Raw genomic sequence first — 19,260 nt, 5'->3', positions numbered from 1 at the left:
TTTTTAAAAATCTCTCTTACAGTTTAGAAAGCTGGCACCCAGAGTGACGAAGTGCCTCAGTTACTAGGCTTACGTGGGGTCAGCACTGGATTAGGGCCCCAGGCCTGCTGACCCTGAGCCCACTGCAGCTTCCGGACGGTGCTGTTCTCAGTTGACTGTCACTGAGCTGAGCACTGATGCAAATGAGGACGGAACGGCGGGCCTCAGGTGCAGGCCCTAGCTCGCCGTAACTCTGGACTCGGTGTGATTAGCTCGTCTGAAGCTTTTACCTGCCAGGTAACAGACCAAGCGCTTCCTGCACGTGCCATGCTTTGGTCCATCAGACTGGTGCGGCACTCGCCAAGTCTCTTGTTGGGGAGGAGAAGCAAAGCTCAGGGGACTGAGCTCTTCCGCGCCCCGACCTTCCCCCTGGCACATCCCTTCCTGTTTCCTTTTCGGGTAAGGTAGCAGCCAGGTAACTTGTCATCAGCTTGGCTCTACCGTTGCTGAAACAGAGATGGAACCGGTGAGATAGGTACGTGTTAAGTTACACGTGGTATCAGTGGGAAGTACACAGTTGGGCTTAATGGGGCTCTGTCCTTGAAGGCCAGAGGGAGCATGGTCTGATGCTGGCAGAAACCAGTTCTATAACCATGTCGCAGCTTGACCTGGGCTCACCGTAGCACCTTGGTTCAAACCTTTTACCTTCATTAACCTCTTGATGCAGTTTTACCACATAATGGAAGTGATGGCTTCTGGTCACTTGGGGGTTACTTGTGTGTGAGTTCTTTAACCTTCCCTAGTGCCCTTTGTCTGGGATGCGGATAGTAAGTGGGTGTACAAATTAACTTGAGGGCTTAGGAATCAGAGGAGTGTCCATTTTCTCACGTTCTGATTGGAGCCCCCGTCCTTTGAAAGACCAAGGAGACCCAGGCCTCGGTTCAGTCACCTGTTGTCATGCAGCTCAGCAGTCAGTCACCTCATGTCCATTGACTCTGTGATAAAGACACAGGTCAGTGATACAGGGATGGTAAGGACCACTCTAGTTATAAGAAACAGAAAACTCAACCCAAACCAGAGTGAGCAAAAAAAGGAGTGTTTGGGGTCGTATAACTCACAGCCAGGGGCAAGGCCAACTCAGGGAAACCTGGTTTGGGCCTCGAAGGAGTCCACGCCCCTCTCGGTCTGCCTCACGATGGCTCCTGCAGCTTCAACTCCATGTCCTTGCAACATACGGTCCAGTGGAGGACGAGCGAGTGCCCGTTTGGCTCCGAATGGAGTTATCTGCCTGTCCCTGTGCCAGATCCCATGGCTGAGAGGGGTGCTGTCGACTAGCTTCGTCACTAGGCTGAGAGAGAGAGGGTGGCTGCCAACAGACGGGTCGGCTCAGGCCCTGGGCAGCACAGCACGGGCATCTCTGCCCCACTAAGGACCCAACGTCCTTCAGTCCTCCGTTCCTTCCTTCCTTCCCCACATGTTTATTGCACGTCTGCAGCAGTGTGTCTGGCAGGATGATGGGACATACAGCCTCACAGCTCCCAGAAGATCACAGTGCAGTTAGGAAGAAAAGACAAAGATGTCGTTTAAAATAAAGGCACTAAATGTCAAAGGGACACAGGAGCCAACTGGAAGAGCTCCCTGTAGCCAGTGCTGGAAAGAAAATATAGTTTGTAACAAAACAAAGTAGCATTGATTACAACCCAAAGTGTAAAATAATGATGAGTCCATGTGACTGAATAAGTAAATGAGGAGTGAAAAATTCTAAATAATTTATGTAGATACTTTGCCCTCAGGGAGGTGGAATATGATGCCTTTTCCTTAAGTGTGAGCTGTGTGTAGTGACTTCCTTTCAAAGAGTACTGTGTGGGGGGCTAGGAAAGTCACTTTACAGTGCAGAGCAAGCTGGTCAGGGTCAACATCGACAACAATGAATCGGGTTGATAGTACATACCGTGATGTGTGGCAGGAAGGGCGCTTCGCTTCTGTGGTCTTTCTCCCCAAAACCGAGAACCCCATTCTAACGAGAAAAACAGAAGACGAATCCCAGCTGAGGGACTTTCGATATGATACCTGACCAGCACTCCTCAACACGGTCAAGGTCACCAGAAACAAGGAGCGGCTGGGATACTGTGTCTGAGGAAAACTAAGGGGACCAGATTGGTTTCGTTTTTCCCTAACATCTTTTTTCTCTCCCAAGATCTCATCCTGGGTCACACCTTGTATTTAGCGGGTACGTCTCCTGAGGCTACTCTTGGCTATGAGTTTCCGTGTTTTTGGCGACTGTGACCGTGTCGAGGAGAACTGGTCAGGTGTTTTGTAGAGGGACCCTCAGCTGAGATCTGTCTTTCCGTAGATTAGACTGGGGTATGGGTTTTGGGAAGGGAGACTGTAGAGCTGGACTGTTGTTCTTTTCACACCCATCAATATCCTAAATTATTTTTAAAGTTTCCATACACTAAGGTTCAGTCTTCTGTAAAGTTTTTGGTACCATCAGGTGTTTAAAGTCTTTCTGATAGATGAATAGAGAAGTCTCGTTGTGGTTGGAATTTGCATTCCCCAGATGACTGAGTCAAGCACTTACGTATGTGTGTGTCTTCCTTTGTGATGTCTGTGTTTAAATGTTTGCCCATTTTGAATTGAGTGTTGATTTTTTTTTTTGAATCATAATTCTTTCTGCATGTTGGAGTTGACTCTTACTATATATTTCTCCATCTCCCTGTTTCCTGAGGTTTTCCCACCAGGGGCCTGACAGCTGCACCCTGCAGTTGTGTTTTTATGTGTCCTCCAAGGAGGACTCAAGTCAATCTGCCAGGCCTTCGCATCCCGAGTTGGGCCCATCCCGTGTTGGAGTCACTGTGGTCAGTGGCCTCGTGGGCTTGGGGGAGGGCAGTTCCCTCTGGGAAGAGGAACGTTTTTACGAGAGGAAGAGAAGAGCAGAGCAGAGATAGACTTCCCGTTTCCCAGGTGTATGACCTTGGCATGTTACTCAACACCTTTGCACCTTAGTTTGGGGATAAGAATTATGCCTAGTTATACATTATCGTAGGGTTAAGCCAAAGAATGCAAAGGTTCATTTAGTGCAGGGCTTAGACCATCATTTGCATTCCACGAATGTTTGTGGTTATCACCATTGTCATTGTTATCATTGATCAGGTCTGCCAAAGCAGAGAGGAGAGGAACAAAGCTTATGCTTGCACTGCCCTTGGGTGTGCACCAGACATGTACTCCTCCTTGTCCTTCACCCCGTCAGCTCAGACGTCACTCTCTCCAGGAAGCCTTCCCCAGCTCTGCTGCAGACGTGTACCCTGCTTCTGCTCTGTGCTCTGTATTGTGACACAGTTGAAGTCATGTTTTATTCAAATTCGTGTAGTCTGATGTTTTGCACACAGATACTCAGAGATGTTTCTTGCTGAACAAAGGAATAGCACGGTTTATTCAAGAGACGGGGAGTCCGAAGTGAAGCCTTTTTCTTGGAGCACAGTGGGTGATGAGGTAGAGGTGGGACCAAGTTGAATCCTGGACTGTGGAGTCTGGACTTTAATTCTGCAGGCAGTGAGAAGCTGTTCCATGAAAGTCGTGATAAGAAGATCCGTCTTATTGAACTTGGAGCCTGAGATACTCGCGCCCAGGAGAAGAGTGGGGGTGGGGGAGGAAGGAGTCTGAAAGAGGGGCAGGGATTGATCCTAAGGAGATGCCAAGTCCAGTTTTAATAGTTTCAAGACCAAACGATGCAACTAGATATAGCTAAGATGTTTTTGGCCAGACGCTTCCCTAGATGGCTACACGTGTTGTTTTGTTTGGTCCCCCTGGTGATCTGGTGAGGTTGAAGGTTCTTTCTTCCCCGCTCCCCCCCACTCCACACACACACAGTGAGTAAGAGAGGCCTGGAGAGTGTTGAGACCCTTGTCCAAGGCACATAGCCAGGCGTGCAGCTGGAAGTTGAATCCGGGTGGGTCCCCTGAGCCTGCCCTTCCCAGCACACCACATCCCCTTGCCTGCCCAGAGCTAGAGGACAAGGAGCAGGAGCCCTGTCTTCCGGGAGTCCTCTGTGTCTTGTTCTGAAGGGAGCCCCAGTGTGTATGGATGGAAAGGTAAAATGCCCAGGGCTCTAGGTTGCTCCATCTAAATGCAAAGGAAGGATTATGTTTTTTTTTTTAAAAAAACAAGCCTAAGTTCTCCTGTACTGGCCCACCTACCCTGGACAGGTCACCCCAAAAACCTGACGCTCACACCCAGCTTACAGGTCCACAGAGGCGGCATGCCTTCCAGGGCCAGCATCACAGTGTTCGTGTGGGCTGTCTGAGCTTGGACGCGGAGTTTCCAAGGAGCCTTGGTCGCAGGCCTCACTGTGTGTGAACACCGTTGGCCAGAGACCCGTGGGGTCCCTAGGACCTCAGCTTCTCCCCTGCGTTGCTTGTTCTGGGCCTTTCCATTGTGTCCTGTTTTCCATGGGAACTCACATGGTTTAGAAAGACCCAGGTAGGTTGGCTGTAGAAAAAAAAATCAGGCTTGGGCTTTGGGCAGCTCTGGGCTTTAATCCTGGCCCTGCTGTCCATCAGCTCTGTGTCCTTGGACACAGCCCTTTATCTCTCTAAGCCTTGGGTTTTTATCTGGGTCCTGTCGTTCAGGGTCTGTAACAAGCTGCAGTCAAGGTGTCGGCCAAGGCCGCGGTCCTCTCAGCCAACTGGGAGGATCTGCGGCCAAGCTCCTTTGGGGCCGGTGGCCGCAGGCTCCTTCTGGGCCACTCCTCTGGGACTCTGCTCCTCACCGGGTGCTGGCCGAAGGTCCCCTCCAGTCATTGCCACATAGAACTTTCTGGAGCAGCTCATGGTAGTGCCGACTTCATCAGAGTGGTGGCTCCAAAAAAGGGGGCGGAGGTAGAGTCATTATCTTCTTTTTTCTTCCAATTTTTTTTTTTTTTTATTGTGGCAAAATACCTGCAGTGTAAAATTTATCACCTTAACCGTTTTTACGTGCATGCTCAGCGGTATTAACGACACTCACGTTGTTGCGTAGCCATCACCAGCATCCGTCCTCACAGCTCCCTTCATCTTGTAAAACGGAAGCCCTGTCCCCATTTCCCCTCCCCCAGTCCCTGGCAGCCACCATTCTGCTTTCTGTCTCTGTGAACTCACACGAGCGGAATCGTACAGTCGTTTAGTTGTGACTGGCTTATTTCACTTAGTGTGATGTCCTCATGGATTATAGTCTTTCGTAACCTAATCTCAGAAATGGCATCTCATCACTTTTGTTGTATTGTCTGTCAGAAGCAAGTCACCCGTCCAGCCGCCTCTCAAGGAGGAATTACAAGGGCGTGGGCACCAGGAGGTGGGGATCACGGGGGCCATGTTAGGAGACTGCCTGCCACAATGAGGAGTCTCCCCTCTGTGCCCAGGGGCATCTGGACTCCACTGGCCCTTATGCTTCCTCCGTCACCCACTTCAGATACGTGTCATCTCCGTTGCCATATCTGTTTCTCGAGTATCAGGAAGGGTCACGATAGGGCCCAGCACAGTGAGTGGTGGCTCCGCCCACGTCCCTGGCTACCATTTAGTGCCCGCCTGCCTGCTTTCCAGCCACCAGCATCTGCATCTCCTTTGTCAGAGGATTTCTGGCACAGAAGGCCTGAGAATCGTGCCCCGTAGGAGCAGCCCTCACCCAGTAACTGCAGGAGTTGGTATGTAATACCTCAGCTCTGATCCGCAGGTGGGGTGACTTAGCTAAACCCAGTTATCCCCAGAGGTCACTTGCTCAGTAACACACCTTCATTTCTTTTTCCTGCTTCTGTCCCTCCTTTCCTCCTCGTGTTTCCTGCACCTCCCAAATAAACCACATGTCTTCGGGTCTCCTGGGGAAACCCAAATGAGGATAGAATGATAGGTATTAGGCCAATGCCTGTTGAGTAAACCACTGTAAGGGGATTTTGATGCCTCGAAGAGGCACGTCTATTGGATATGACTTTGATAGTCATATCAAACGATAGCATCAAGATCTTGAAAGAGCTGGAAAGCTGTGGGACACCTGCCTGGCGAGTTCCATTGGGACCCAGGGTGAATAGAGCCAGCCGGCAGAGGGAGCGTGGTTGTGAAAGGGGCTCACTTCTCCGGGGTTTTTGTCTGGGAAGGCTTACCAGCTGGGGCGTGACAACAAATGAGCAGTGGATTTTACCCAGGACTGGTGGCAGGTCAAAGGAGAAAGAGGTGTCAAGGGTTAAGTAGTCCCATATTCTTATGAAAATCTGATGAAAGCCATGATCCTCTCCCCTAAAAATGATGTGATAGTAACATAAGCATTGCCAAGCAGAAATATGAATGGATTTGGGGAGCTGGGTGTTCCTAGAACTCCTGGCGCTATTCCTGGAGCCCACAAAGAGGCTCTGCTGCTGAAGTACGTCCATTAGTACTTCGTTGAGACGGTGGCTGGGGCCGAATGGCCCTGGCTGGGAAGAGGGACCTGGGCGGTAAGGGGGCTGGAGGTGGACTGAGGACCAAGGTGCTGTCCTGCCTGGAAACTAAGGGCTCGGTCACACAGGCCCAGTGGGCCTGAGGGTGAAGGTGGAGGGTCCAGATGAGTGCTGGGCGGAGGAGCTGGTATGTTCAGTCACAGCCTTGTGTCCAGTGGGAGCCAGCCTAGGGCTGGAGGCTCCACAGTGCCATGCTGTTCCTGGGCGACGTGCCGTGTCCTTCGCAGGCTTTGAGGGTGATCGCCTGGGAATGGCTCTCACTGTAGAGCTGTTGGTCCCTGGACAGCCCCTCTCCAACTCAGGCCTGTGTGATGAGCTGTTGTTCAGGTCAGAGCTTGTGGCAGCCAGCTCTGCCCAGGTGCTACCTCTGTGCCTCCTGGCAGCTTCCAGTGGGCTGAGTCTGCTGCAGAAGACAAAGTGAGTGAGGCCTTCTGTCCCCAGAGCCTTTGCTAGGACATGGCTTTGTACACCTGAGCTTCACAGAGGCTCAGATGGTTGCTTCAGGTCGTTCCTTTGTGTCCAGGGGACCAGGAGGCCCTAACTTGCTGTGTGTTCAGAGTCTCGACCCTGGCTCGTGCGATAACCTGGAGTAGGGCGTCACCGAGTGGCTAAACGGCCTGCTTTTCGTTCTTTTTATCTACACACCTGCCCTTGGAGTTCCTGATTGTGGCACGGGCATGGAGACAGCCCCCCATCCCTCAGCCAGGCCAGGCTCTCTCCAGCCTGCATCTCATGGCACGTCTTGGCTATGGGCAGTCTTTCTCTGTCTCCATTTGGATGGCACTAACTCCAGGGTTGTCTTCTAGAACAGGGTCCCCAACCGCCAGTCCACAACCCGGTACGGGTCGCTGGCCTGTTATGAACTGGGCTGCACAGCAGGAGGTGAGCGGCGGGCGAGTGAGCGAAGCTTCATCTGTATCTGCAGCCGCTCCCCAGCGCTAGCATCACCGCCTCAGCTCCACCTCAGATCACCTCAGGCATTAGATTCTCATAGGGGCACTGGTCCCTGGTGCCACAAAGGTTGGGGACCGCTGCTCTAGAGCACTGCTTTTGTCAGGTCGCTCCCTCCATCTCAGAGACACTCTAGGGGCTTTTCTTTGTCAGCTGGGTAAAATCCAGACAAGTCAGCCAGATGTCGTCCTAGCCACCTCTCATTTTAGCTGTGATTTCTGTTATGTGACAGGACTCCTGTGTGCCGTCCAGCTGGGTACGCACTCAGCGTCCCTTGCTCCTCAGAGGCCCTCCCTTCCCTGCTCCCCCCACTCCCCCCACTCCCCCCACTCCCCCTTGGTTCCACTCAGCGCTGCTCCTGGTCTTAACCATGCCGTGCTAATCTCATGCCTTGTTTTGGGGGCGCTCCATGACATGCCCAGCACTGGCAGTTAGTCCTCGCCTGTTACACGTGTGAACACTTTGGTTGCTGGAGTGCCTCTTGTTTGCTCTTTGAGGGCAAATGGTAGGTTCTAGTGGGGAAGGTGTGGACGTTCAGTGCGGAGACCTGGGTTTACGCCCTCACACAACTCTGCTCAAGTCATGAAACCCTAGACGTCACCTTGCTTCTTGTAGGAGAGTCATGGGGGTCAACGAAATGATGTGCCACAACCGTTTGCTGCTGATGTTTCCATTAATACTTAATCTCCGCATGCACTGTTGATATACACATGTGGGTATGTGTCTGTGTGGTGTGTGTAGTGTGTGTCCATCTTCCTGATGCTGCAGGGGAAATGTCATTATCCCCCTTTCATAATGAGGACACTGAGACTCAGAAGTCAGAGACATTTCCAAGGCCATGCAATTGGAGAGCAGGGATTTAAGATTGGGTCTTTTGATCTTTAAAACCCGCTGACCTACAAGGGGCAAAACCAGGATCAGTCAGACAGGCACATGCCCTTTTGGGAGCTTATGTTCTGTTGTGGGGTCAGCAGGTGTTTTCCATAAAGGGCCAGATGGCAGATGTTTTAGGCTTTGTGGGTCACACAGTCTCTGTCATGAGCAGTCACCTCAGTCACACTCAAAGGTACCATCAAGTGCATGAAAGCTGCCACGGACAGTACAGAGTGGAGTGGGCGTGGCCATGTTCCAGGGAGACGTCATTCAGAAAAGCAGGTGCCAGGCTCGAGGTAGTCTGTGGGCCATAATTTGCTGACCCTGGTCTATTGGGAAATGTTTAGGAAAGTGGTTCGTAAATGGGAAAGCCCGTTGCAGACACCTTCGTTTCTGAAGGCCTGTCCTTTGGGCCACACAGTGCCCATAGAAGATGCTCAGTGTGAACATGGACCCATGCTCCCCGCTCTTGGACTCAGCTGACCTTCGCCCCCTCCCACTTCTTCTGCAGTATGTGGGTGCCCCGGTGGCTTACATCCAGCAAATTTTCGTGAAGACCTCGGTGTCCCCCTGGCACAAGGACCTCCTGGCAGTAGATGTGTTCCGCTCACCGCTGTCCCGGGCCTTCCAGCTGGTGGAGGAGATCCGGAACCACGTGCTGAGAGACAGGTACCCCTCTGAGGGACCCCAGCCTCCCTGAGCCCTGTTCTGTACTGAAGGGAGTTACGGTCCTCAGTGTAACCCCACTGAGCCAGCCAGCTCTGCAGAAGTCGAACAAACCAGAAGGACGGTGGGTGAGCCAGCTTGGCATCTCTCAGCACCCTGCAGGTCCTCTCCGGCTGCATTCCGCCTGGACCTATGCAGATGGCACAGAGAGAGCTCTGAGCTTCGTCCTCAGGTGTCAGACAGAGAAGGTGTCCCCTGGGCTGACCCTGTGACCAGGTGACTGAGAGCCAGTTGACTTGTGTCTCAGATGGCTCCCTGTGGAGTGGTTATGATATGTGAACGTCACGGTGGTGGCCGGGCTGATGAAAAGCAGGCTTTACCTGGGGATGCGCTTCTGAAGCCCAGGCTGGTGCTGCTCCCAGCTCCAGTGGATCTCTGGAGTGTGCCAGCTCCGCAGGCTGCTTTGTCACTGGGCATTAGTTAATGAAGGGCTTTGACAGGTACTTTGGTGAATGAAATGAAGCCCCTAATATTCACCCTGTCCACTCTGCCCCATGAATTGGCCAAGGTGTTTTAGCGTGTGGGGCTGTGCATGCTTCCAGAACTGGCCTCTAGAGATGACTGGCCTTTGGGCTCCAGATGCACTTTGAAGGTCAGACAGCCGCATGGTGGAACTTTCCTGCATGGTGGAACCACCTGGAGGAACTTTTCCTGACTTCCGTAATCCTCAAGCTCTTTGCCAGACGTCTGGGAACTTGATGACGGAGGGTACCCCGTCTGCTCAGGGGGCCTGGCCCTGTGCTGGCAGACAGCAGATGCCTCATCCTGTCTTCTGCACAGCTCTGGGACCAGGAGCCTGGAGGACGTGTGCCTGCAGGTGACCGACCTGCTGCCAGGCCTCAGGAAACTCCGGAACCTGCTCCCCGAGCATGGATGCCTGCTGCTGTCTCCTGCGAACTTCTGGCAGAATGACCGGGAGCGCTTCCATGCTGACCCTGACATCATCCGGACCATCCACCAGCACGAGCCCAAAACCCTGCAGACCTCAGCCACGCTCAAAGGTACGCTCAGGGCAGGTTCCTCGAGGACCCACGAGGGTGCCTGTAGGTCGCCATGTGCTCTTTGATGGGTGCTCCGGCATCAGGGGTCACCCGTTTCCATGGTGGGAGTGGAGAGGGGTCCTCGTGGCCCTGTAGTACCTGCTGGCTTCTGTGTGCAGACCTGCTGTTCGGCGTGCCCGGGAAGTACAGCGGGGTGAGCCTCTACGCCAGAAAGAGGATGGTCTCGTACACCATCACCCTAGTCTTCCAGCGCTACCATGCCAAGTAAGGCCATCGGCGCGGCTCCTGCCGGGGCTGTAGGAGGACCTGGGGCTCTGCGGAATCCCGGGAGTGGCCCCCGGGGACTTGGGGAGTGCAGGCTTCCTGCCAAAATGTCTCCGCCCCCCAGACTGAAGGACACTGTCTGTCCACATTTGAGTGGGCTTAAAAGTGAGGGACTAAGGCAAGGCTGGCAAATAGTGTCCTGGTGCCCCCACTCCTCTCTCTGGAGCCCAGGGCTGGGGTCCCCAGCTGGTTACTACCGAGTCTCGTGTGGCCTCAGAGTTCTTCTCAGCAGAGTGCCACAGGCAGCTCTCCAGCAAGGGCAAGGACACTCGAGACACCGCCAGGTGGCTCTCCCAGTGGAGTGGTGTGCTAGGTCAGGAAGGGGCCGGGGAGTGCCTGAGACAGTGCTGTGATTCTTCCAGCGCCCCTGGAGACTAGGGATGCTTCCCATACCAGAGGAGGTCCCTCCAACACAGGGGGAGGAGGGGAGCCCTGACAGACCCCCTTCCAGGGATCGTCTTTGTCCCTGGACCGAGAGGGACAGTCCATCTACCCCACCCTGCTCCATGACCAGGTTCCTGGGCAGCCTGCGGGCCCGCCTGCTGCTCCTGCACCCCAGCCCCAACTGCAGCCTCCGGGCGGAGAGCCTGGTCCATGTGCACTTCAAAGAGGAGATCGGCGTCGCCGAGCTCGTGCCCCTGGTGACCACCTACATCATCCTCTTTGCCTACATCTACTTCTCCACGCGTACGTCCTGGGGACGCCGGGGCCCAACGGGCGTTTCCAGGTCACTGGTGCCCCTGCCTGTGGAGGTGGCTTGGGCCAGATGCAGAATGCGTCCTGGGATCACGAAAGCTGGGGCTTCATCCCCCAGCTGAGTCTCGGGGCTTGGGTGGGTCTAGGGCTCCTCGGACTTCTCAGGAAAAGACCCCTCCTGGGGTAGGGTCTCCAAAGACACACCGTCCCCGAGACTGGGAAGTGACCATCCTTTTCTTCGGTTGAACCAGGCCTTCCCCTGCTTGATGGTCAGGGCCCACTGTGCCCCTGGCAGCTTAGTTGAGGGCCTTGTGTGCCAGGGTCTGGGGAGATGCTGCCCTGATGTGCCCTCTCTGCCCTCCAGGCAAGATCGACATGGTCAAGTCCAAGTGGGGGCTCGCTCTGGCTGCCGTGGTCACAGTGCTCAGCTCACTGCTCATGTCTGTGGGGCTCTGCACGCTCTTCGGCCTGACACCCACTCTCAACGGCGGGTAGGTCCCAGCGGGCTCCAGCGGGCCACAGGGTGGGCCCTCAGGCCAGAGAGCCCCACCCCTCTGGTCCCACCCTGGGCTGGACGCTCGCTGTTACCCATATCTTCATAATGTTGTTTTGACGTTTAAGAGAGATTTTCTTTCCTTTTTAAGTTACCCGGCTTGTTTTCATATTGTGTTTATATAGTATATTGATATGTAAAATACCTATGCGGTATGTGTGCATATGTACACGTGTGTGTGTTAGTGTGTATACGGGGTATATGTGTGTGTACACACGTGTGCTTATGCATGGATGTATATGGCTATGTCGCATGTGTGCGTCTATATAAGTATGTATGGATGTATGTCTTTGCGCATTACATACACACGTGCATACTGCTCCGTGATGGCGCAGGCTGCAGATGGTGTGAGATAGAAGATACATTTCTTCCTTTTTCACTATTAAAACATTTAAACGCCTAATTAAATAGGTCATTTTTAGAGTCAGCTTTTTACGGGATACAAGCACCTTCCGTAATCTGTGATCTTCCTGTTGCTGTCAGCTCCCCCTGCTGTGTCCCTTTGAATCCTGGCTGGAAGCCTTTCCCCAGGTTGGCCTCGGGCCTCGGGCCCCTTGGCTCTGGTGGGGCCCTGCCCGCACTAACCAGTTGGCCCATCCCCTGCCTTGGCTTGTCAGGCTGGGTGCAGAAACAGCAATTTTGTGCTTCCTGCTACTTTCTTTGCTCATCGGACACCTGCTTCCTTTCTGGAACCTAAGCACGGCCTCCCGCATAGCTGTCTGTGTGCCTCCTCGGAGCCCTCACCGGTGGCAGCCTCACTGCCACAGTAGAGGGCCGCCAGGCGCACCTCGGCCATTGTCCTGTGCGCAGACTCCCTCCCTCGTTACCTGAAGTGTGGCCTGCAGGCTGCACCGCCCACCGTTGTCCTCAGGGACTGTTCTCCACAGAGGCGAGTCAGGCTTCAGGCTGGTCTCATCCCCCTTCAGTCCCTGGTGGCTCGGCCTGGAGTGCTGCCCAGGGTCTCAGCCACGGTCATTTCTTCTGGTGGGCAGCATCTGATGTGGGAAGGACTGGAGGCATGTGCTCTGGCAGCTGGGCAGCAGGGGCCGTCCTCCAGCCCTCCTCCCACTGTGCTGGATGGGTGGAGGTGGGGACAGCTGCTAGCCACGTGGCCTGAACGCTGAGCCTGTGTAGAGAGGCCCCGTTGGGCGTGGGCAGGGAGAGTGGGTTTCCGCCTGTGCCTGTGGGAGTCGCTCAGCAGCCTCCACTGCGGGCTGCAGACCCCACAGCCTCCCCAGGCCCAGACCTGAGAATGAGCTGTGTGTCGGGGCCCTCCTCAGCACTGTCTTCCCCCTCCCCCTCTGTCCCCAGCGAGATCTTCCCCTACCTGGTGGTGGTGATCGGGTTAGAGAACGTGCTGGTGCTCACCAGGTCGGTGGTCTCCACCCCCGTGGACCTCGAGGTGAAGCTGCGCATCGCCCAAGGTAACCAATGCGGAGCGGGCGTGCCCAGGGGCGGGCTGTGCCACGCTTCCTCAGGGAGCCCCAGAAGCTCCCCTTGCTCTGGCCTCTAGTGTAATGGGGGGGTCCGCCACCACATCCTGGCAGCTCGTTAGCATGTGCCCTGTGGGATTGTGGTCGCGGGACTGGACTTTGTCCTGGTTCATATGTCAGTAAGAAAGCATACCTGACTGCTGAGGGGCCCAGGTGTTCGGTGGCCCCTGGTCCAGGCTGGCACCTGGTGATTTCTTCCCGCCTCGCTCCACCACAGTAGGCCTGGGGCTGGTCACTTCAGAGATGCTGTCTCCACAGCTGCCAGAAAGCCCCTCATGGCCTCAGTCACAGGAGCTGGGGTTCTGGGGAAAACAGAGGAGAGCCTAGGCCTGGAGGCCTGAACTCTAGCACCTCCTCCTCCCAACCCAGGCCTGTGGGGACGGGGCTGGGGGCAGCTGTTCTTCATTCTGTGAGCTGTGAGCAGCCGGGCCTTGTACCAGATGGGGAGTTCCGAGGGCATTCTGGGAAGTGGTCCCTGCCCACTAGGCACTTAGACCCACACTGCGGCCATGTGATAGTGGGGGGCCCAAGGGCTTGCCATGGGGGGGAGTGCGAGGAAGAACATGGCTAGCTCTTCTGTCCCTTGAGCCATGTGACAGGCGGGCATACTTAGGCCACGTCTATGCGGACCACACAGGAACAGCACATGGAGGCTGGATGTGCTGAAACCGACAGCACCGGGGTTTGCTCATCTCAGCACCCTGCTCCTCCCTCACCCTGAAGGTTCTAGCTCTGCCCTGTGCCCTTCGAGCCCCCCTGGCCGTAGCAGCTGTGCCGTGATGGCAGCAGCAGGGGCCTGAGGGTTGGGGCACTTTGGAGAAATGGCAGCCTCAGAAGGCTGACTGCCCTCTCCATGTCTCCACCCTCTGAGGATCACGAGGTTCTGTGCAGACACGTGGTGGACAGAAGCCATGTGCTCCCCCATGGCCCTGTTGTCTTCCGCAGGCCTAAGCAGTGAGAGCTGGTCCATAATGAAGAACATGGCCACAGAGCTGGGCATCATTCTCATTGGCTACTTCACTCTCGTGCCTGCTATCCAGGTAAGGCTCTGAGGCCCGCCGCTTGGCCGAGTGTGGAACCAGCTGCTGGGTTCCCCAGCTGTGCAGCCATGCACAGGGTGCACCCCTCAATGCAGTCACCCTCACCTATGTGATGAGGCCTCTTTATGACGGTCGTTACCATGCAGAGTGCTACCTGGTCAGAAGTACTCAGTGAGCCTGGCTGGTCATGGGATGGTGCTTCCAGCCAGGCAGGCTCAGCCTTCAGCCCTGTCGTCTCGTACTCTCATTCAGCCATGGGGTAGACGGGGGCCTGGGCACCGCGGAGGCTGCTGGGTAGCTGTGCAGTTCCAGACATCTAGTTACCCATGTCTCAGGCAAAACACTGGCGCCCCTGAACCGGTTCCCGCCCAATAGAAGGGCCACCACTCATTGCCCAGCGTGTCCCCTGCTCTTGGCATAGTGCCCTCACTCAGCTGTGGGACTGGTGGGGTCAACCTGCCCTGAGTTGGAAGCCAGGCCGCTGCTGACTGTCAGAGGAGTCGCCCAAAGGGGAGTGACTGAGGCATCATCTCCCGGTCCTCTTCCAGGGCTGGCAGGTCGGTTGAGTGGGGGGTGAGCAGAGGGCACAGGGCTCCAGGTTCTTCCCCAGATGGCCCAGAGGGCATCTGCAGGACATGATGCAGTCTTGAGACATTAGAGCTGACGTGGTTTGGGATATGCCACCGTGCCATTGTGTTCTTCATCGAAGCCGTGGTGATGTGCCAGAGGTCTCAAGCAAGGGCGGGGGTGGGGGTGGGGGGAAGAATGTGAATCTGTACAAATCTCATCCAGCGATAGAACTTGGGAAGCAGAGACTTAACTTTTTTCAGTTTTAGGACATAATTAAGTTTCTCCTGGTTTCTCTCCCTCCCTTCATGGGTCCATTGTGTCGTTGGCCAGGAACCTTTCTGAGACCCCCAATATGGGGTCAGGCCTGGGTTCTGTGAAGGTGGTGGTCCACTGCACAGCAGGGCCAGGGGCTCAGAGGGGAAGGGCCTGTAGGGTAGCAGGCTGGTTGGGCTCAGCTTTCCAGCTTGTGGAGAGCACCTGCTGCCTGGTCTGGATAAAGGGGGTGGGGGGTGTGGGTGGTGGGGTCTCTGCTGCCCCCTGGTGGGGAGGAAGGGAGCTGCTGGCGCTGCTCCTCCTCAGCCATTCCCAGATTCAGAACTAGTCTTTCATTTCTGCTGTGCCCCGCCTACCACCATTCTGCAGATACTGAGGCGCCTGCAGGCCCGGAACAGCTGCTCTGGGGTGCGGGGCCATGAGGTCATGGTATCCCCTTGTCTGTTCTGATCCCAGGAGTTCTGTCTCTTTGCTGTCGTGGGCCTGGTGTCTGACTTCTTCCTTCAGATGCTGTTCTTCACCACTGTCCTGTCCATTGACATTCGTCGGATGGAGGTAGGAGGGCCAAGCCCTGCCCTGCCTTCCTCCCCAGCCCTGGCTGTGCTCCGGGGGTCTCTGGGTGAGAGGTACAGACCCTGGGCAGGGGCCGTGGCCCCGCACGGGTAGCCCCTGCACAGAGGCCTCAGGCCCTGACCACTGTGCCTCCACAGCTGGCGGACCTGAACAAGCGGCTGCCCCCTGAAGCCTGCCTGCCCCCAGCTAAGCCAGTGGGGCGGCCAGCTCGCTTTGAGCGGCAGCTGGCTGTGCGGCCGTCCACACCCCACACCGTCACGCTGCAGCCGTCCTCGTTCCGAAACCTGCGGCTGCCCAAGAGGCTGCGTGTCGTCTACTTCCTGGCCCGTACGCGCCTGGCACAGCGCCTCATCATGGTACCTCCAGCCCCTACCCTGCCCTCCTTCGAGGGCGAGCACTTAGTTCCGCCTGAATTTTGCGCTTTGCCTCGGAGACTGGGAGGAGTCGGGGGTGGGGAAGGGGCGCGCTCCACAGGCCCTCATGGCCCGTGAAGCCCAACTGTGGGAAGCCACCTACCGTGCCGTCCTGCCCAGACCACGGTGGTTTCTGAGGTGATGAGCCTTTCTCTGGGAGAAGCAGCCCCGGGTCATCAGATAGGGGTCGTCATCTCCCCGGAGCGACCCAGGACAGGAACCTGCTAGATGTGGTGCTCTGGGATGGAGCCAGCGTTGTTCCCCGAGCCGGTGTACTGGCTGTGACATAGTGTGCAGGCGTCAGAGGATGCTGGGCAGAATAGCTCACCTGCTGGCCTGGGCCGAAGGGAGCCGGAGCAGGGCTGGCTGCTGACCCCCAGCGCCTGCCCAAGGCGGCGGAGTGAGAGGGGAGCAAGGCTGGGGCTCGCAGTGTCTGGAGCAGCTCAGGCGGCCAGTTCCTCCGGCCACGCTGACCGTGGGAATGGTAGCAGCTTTCTGTCCTGGCTGAGGTGGGGGCTGGGGGTGGGAGGTCCCTTGTCAAACATAAGGGTGCTCCTGTTTCTACGCCCGGAAACCCAAACCCTGACTGGGCAAAGGGAAGCAGGTCCCGCCAAGGGCAGTCAGCCCCGGGTAGAAGCAGGAGGACTTGGGGAGGCAGAGGGGAGGACAGATTGGGGCCTGTGTCCTCTCCCACTCCCAGGCCTGAGGTCCCCGTGCTGCCTCCAGGCGCGAGGGCCAAAGCTGCGGGGGGTCGGGGCTGCCCCTTCCTCCCAGAGGCCCCACTGAGCACCCAATGCCCTACTGCAGGCCGGCACCGTTGTCTGGATCGGCATTCTGGTGTACACAGACCCAGCAGGGCTGCGCGTCTACCTCACAGCCCAGGTGACAGAGCAGAGCCCCCTGGGCGAGGGCGCCCTGGCTGCCATGCCTGTGCCTAGTGGCGTGCTGCCTGCCAGCCACCCAGACCCCGCCTTCTCCATCTACCCACCTGATATTCCTAAGTTACCCGAGAACCATACATTGCCAGGGGAGACGCCCGAGTCTGGGGGTCCAGTAGAGGGCGCCCATGACAGCCCCGTCCCAGAAATCACCTGGGGACCTGAGGATGAGGAGCTTTGGAGGAAGTTGTCCTTTCGCCACTGGCCGACGCTCTTCAGCTACTACAATATTACACTGGCCAAAAGGTGAGTGAGCTGCGCCAGTTGCCACCTCCCCCCCGGTGGTGTCAGCTCACCGTCCCCAGAGCACGCCCCTTCACCGTCAGAGGGGAACCCACTGGTTTGCATTCGGTGTTTCGTAGCCCATACTGGAGTGATGGCTGCTGGGGTGCTGGTGTCTGTGACAAAGCAAGGTTGGGACACCAGAGCCAGGCTGGGAAGGAGCCTCCTGTGTCCCACCCCGTATTTGGGGAAGACTGCCCGAGAGGGTGGTCTTGGAGTTCGGCAGGTTGAAAAGTCCTGTGTGGAGAGTACCGGGGGGATGGAGTGGGCCAGCAGCAGCGGCGGGGGACCCTTCCCAGGGCATCCTGGCTGAGGCTGCCCACTGCCCGGTCCCAGGTACGTCAGCCTGCTGCCTGTCATCCTGGTCACGCTCCGCCTGAACCCGAGGGAGGCCCTGGAGGGGCGGCACCCTCAGGACGGACACAGTGCCTGGCCCCCACCGCAGCCCAGGCCCGATGGGCTCTGGGAGGCCGGTCCTAAGGGGCCAGGCATGGCACAGGCCCACAGAGACGTCACCCTGTACAAGTAAGGCCCACGAGGAAGGGGCGGCCAGCGGGAGGGGTCTGGGCCCACCTGACCGCGTCCTGTCCGGTGCAGGGTGGCGGCGCTCGGCTTGGCCGCCGGCATCGTCCTCGTGCTGCTGCTGCTCTGCCTCTACCGCGTGCTCTGCCCACGCAACTACGGACAACCTGGCGGGGGGCCCGGCCAGCGGCGCCGTGGGGACCTGCCCTGTGACGACTATGGCTACGCACCGCCTGAGACGGAGATCGTGCCCCTGGTGCTTCGCGGGCACCTCATGGTGAGGGCGGCGGGAGCAGCAGGGGTGCTGGGGCCCGGGCTGCGTCTGCGCCAGTACCCGAGCCCATGGCCCACTGTGCCCCGCAGGACATCGAGTGCCTGGCCAGCGATGGCATGCTGCTGGTGAGCTGTTGCCTGGCGGGCCACGTGTGCGTGTGGGATGCACAGACTGGGGACTGCCTCACACGCATCCCCCGCCCCGGGTAGGTGTCGCGCCTGCCCCAGCCCCTGTCCGTCGGGCTGCAGTCTGCCGTCCTCACCCTTCCCTCCTGGCCCCTGCAGGCAGCGCCGGGACAGCGGCAGTGGCAGTGGGTTCGAGGCCCAGGAGAGCTGGGAACGGCTGTCTGACGGCGGGAAGGGCGGCCCAGAGGAGCCCGGGGACAGCCCTCCCCTGCGGCATCGTGCCCAGGGCCCGCTGCCGCCTTCCCTCTTCGGAGACCAGCCGGACCTCACCTGCTTGATTGACACGAACTTCTCCGTGCGGCCACGGCTCTCGGAACCCACTCAGCCTGAGCCCCGGCACCGGGCGGGCTGCGGCCGCGCTCGGGACAACCCGGGCTACGACTTCAGCCGCCTGGTGCAGCGAGTGTACCAGCAAGAGGGGCTGGCTCCCGTCCACACGCCAGCCCTGCGCCCGCCCTCCCCTGGGCCCACGCTGCCCCAGGCCCCCGAAGATGAGGGGTGCTCCCCAGAGAAGGGCTCCCTGGCCCTCTCCTGGGCCCCCAGTGCAGACGGCTCCATTTGGAGCCTGGAGCTGCAGGGCGGCCTCATCGTGGTGGGCCGGAGCAGTGGCCGGCTGGAGGTGGGCAGCGGGGCCGGAGGCGGGGGGGCTGTGGGCTTCTCCAGCCTGCACGTGCTCACAGCCTCTGGGCTTGCAGGTGTGGGATGCCATCGAGGGCACACTGTGCTGCAGCAGCGAGGAGGTCTCCTCAGGCATCACGGCCCTCATCTTTCTGGACAAAAGGTGAGCATGCCGGGCTGCTGCCTCAGCCCCCACAGCCAGCCCTTCCTGGCCAGGCCGCACCGAGGTTGGAGTCCTAGCTCCCTTTCACTGGGGTGTGACTCGACTCCCCTTCTCAGGGCCCCACACCTGTGAGCAGTAGGTAGTCCACCTCGATGGGAGGGGTGGTTGACAGGTAGGAAGCACTTAGCGTCGGACCTGACACAGCTCCCGGGACCCTTAACCACCACGGCCCTGGGGCGTGAGCCCCCCGTTTCCCTTTCTCCCCTTCTGAAGTCAGAGTTCTCTGATTAGTCTGTCAGTACTGACCTTTCTGAGTTTCTTGGCTGTTTTCAGTTACAGAAAAATGCATT

At 57.3% G+C, this 19,260-nt stretch overlaps 1 protein-coding gene across 1 annotated transcript in view; it reads left to right on the top strand.

Annotated features, from left to right (window-relative positions):
- The window catches only part of SCAP (SREBF chaperone), a 56,860-nt gene that overhangs the window by 35,355 nt on the left and 2,245 nt on the right, over nucleotides 1-19,260 (top strand). Inside the window, exons 4-18 of the mRNA XM_011375332.2 lie at nucleotides 8,778-8,935; nucleotides 9,773-9,993; nucleotides 10,152-10,257; nucleotides 10,832-11,004; nucleotides 11,378-11,504; nucleotides 12,878-12,990; nucleotides 14,005-14,099; nucleotides 15,399-15,497; nucleotides 15,653-15,871; nucleotides 16,736-17,112; nucleotides 17,485-17,673; nucleotides 17,746-17,947; nucleotides 18,034-18,149; nucleotides 18,229-18,748; nucleotides 18,825-18,910. Of these exons, the coding sequence (XP_011373634.1) occupies nucleotides 8,778-8,935; nucleotides 9,773-9,993; nucleotides 10,152-10,257; nucleotides 10,832-11,004; nucleotides 11,378-11,504; nucleotides 12,878-12,990; nucleotides 14,005-14,099; nucleotides 15,399-15,497; nucleotides 15,653-15,871; nucleotides 16,736-17,112; nucleotides 17,485-17,673; nucleotides 17,746-17,947; nucleotides 18,034-18,149; nucleotides 18,229-18,748; nucleotides 18,825-18,910 (2,801 nt within the window). The remainder of the gene's footprint in view (nucleotides 1-8,777; nucleotides 8,936-9,772; nucleotides 9,994-10,151; nucleotides 10,258-10,831; nucleotides 11,005-11,377; nucleotides 11,505-12,877; nucleotides 12,991-14,004; nucleotides 14,100-15,398; nucleotides 15,498-15,652; nucleotides 15,872-16,735; nucleotides 17,113-17,484; nucleotides 17,674-17,745; nucleotides 17,948-18,033; nucleotides 18,150-18,228; nucleotides 18,749-18,824; nucleotides 18,911-19,260) is intronic.

This window comes from Pteropus vampyrus, unplaced genomic scaffold, assembly GCF_000151845.1.
Source record: "Pteropus vampyrus isolate Shadow unplaced genomic scaffold, Pvam_2.0 Scaffold271, whole genome shotgun sequence".
NCBI lineage: Eukaryota > Metazoa > Chordata > Mammalia > Chiroptera > Pteropodidae > Pteropus > Pteropus vampyrus.
The sequence above is the reverse complement of the archived record's forward strand: the minus strand, read 5'-3'. Positions and strand labels throughout refer to the sequence as shown.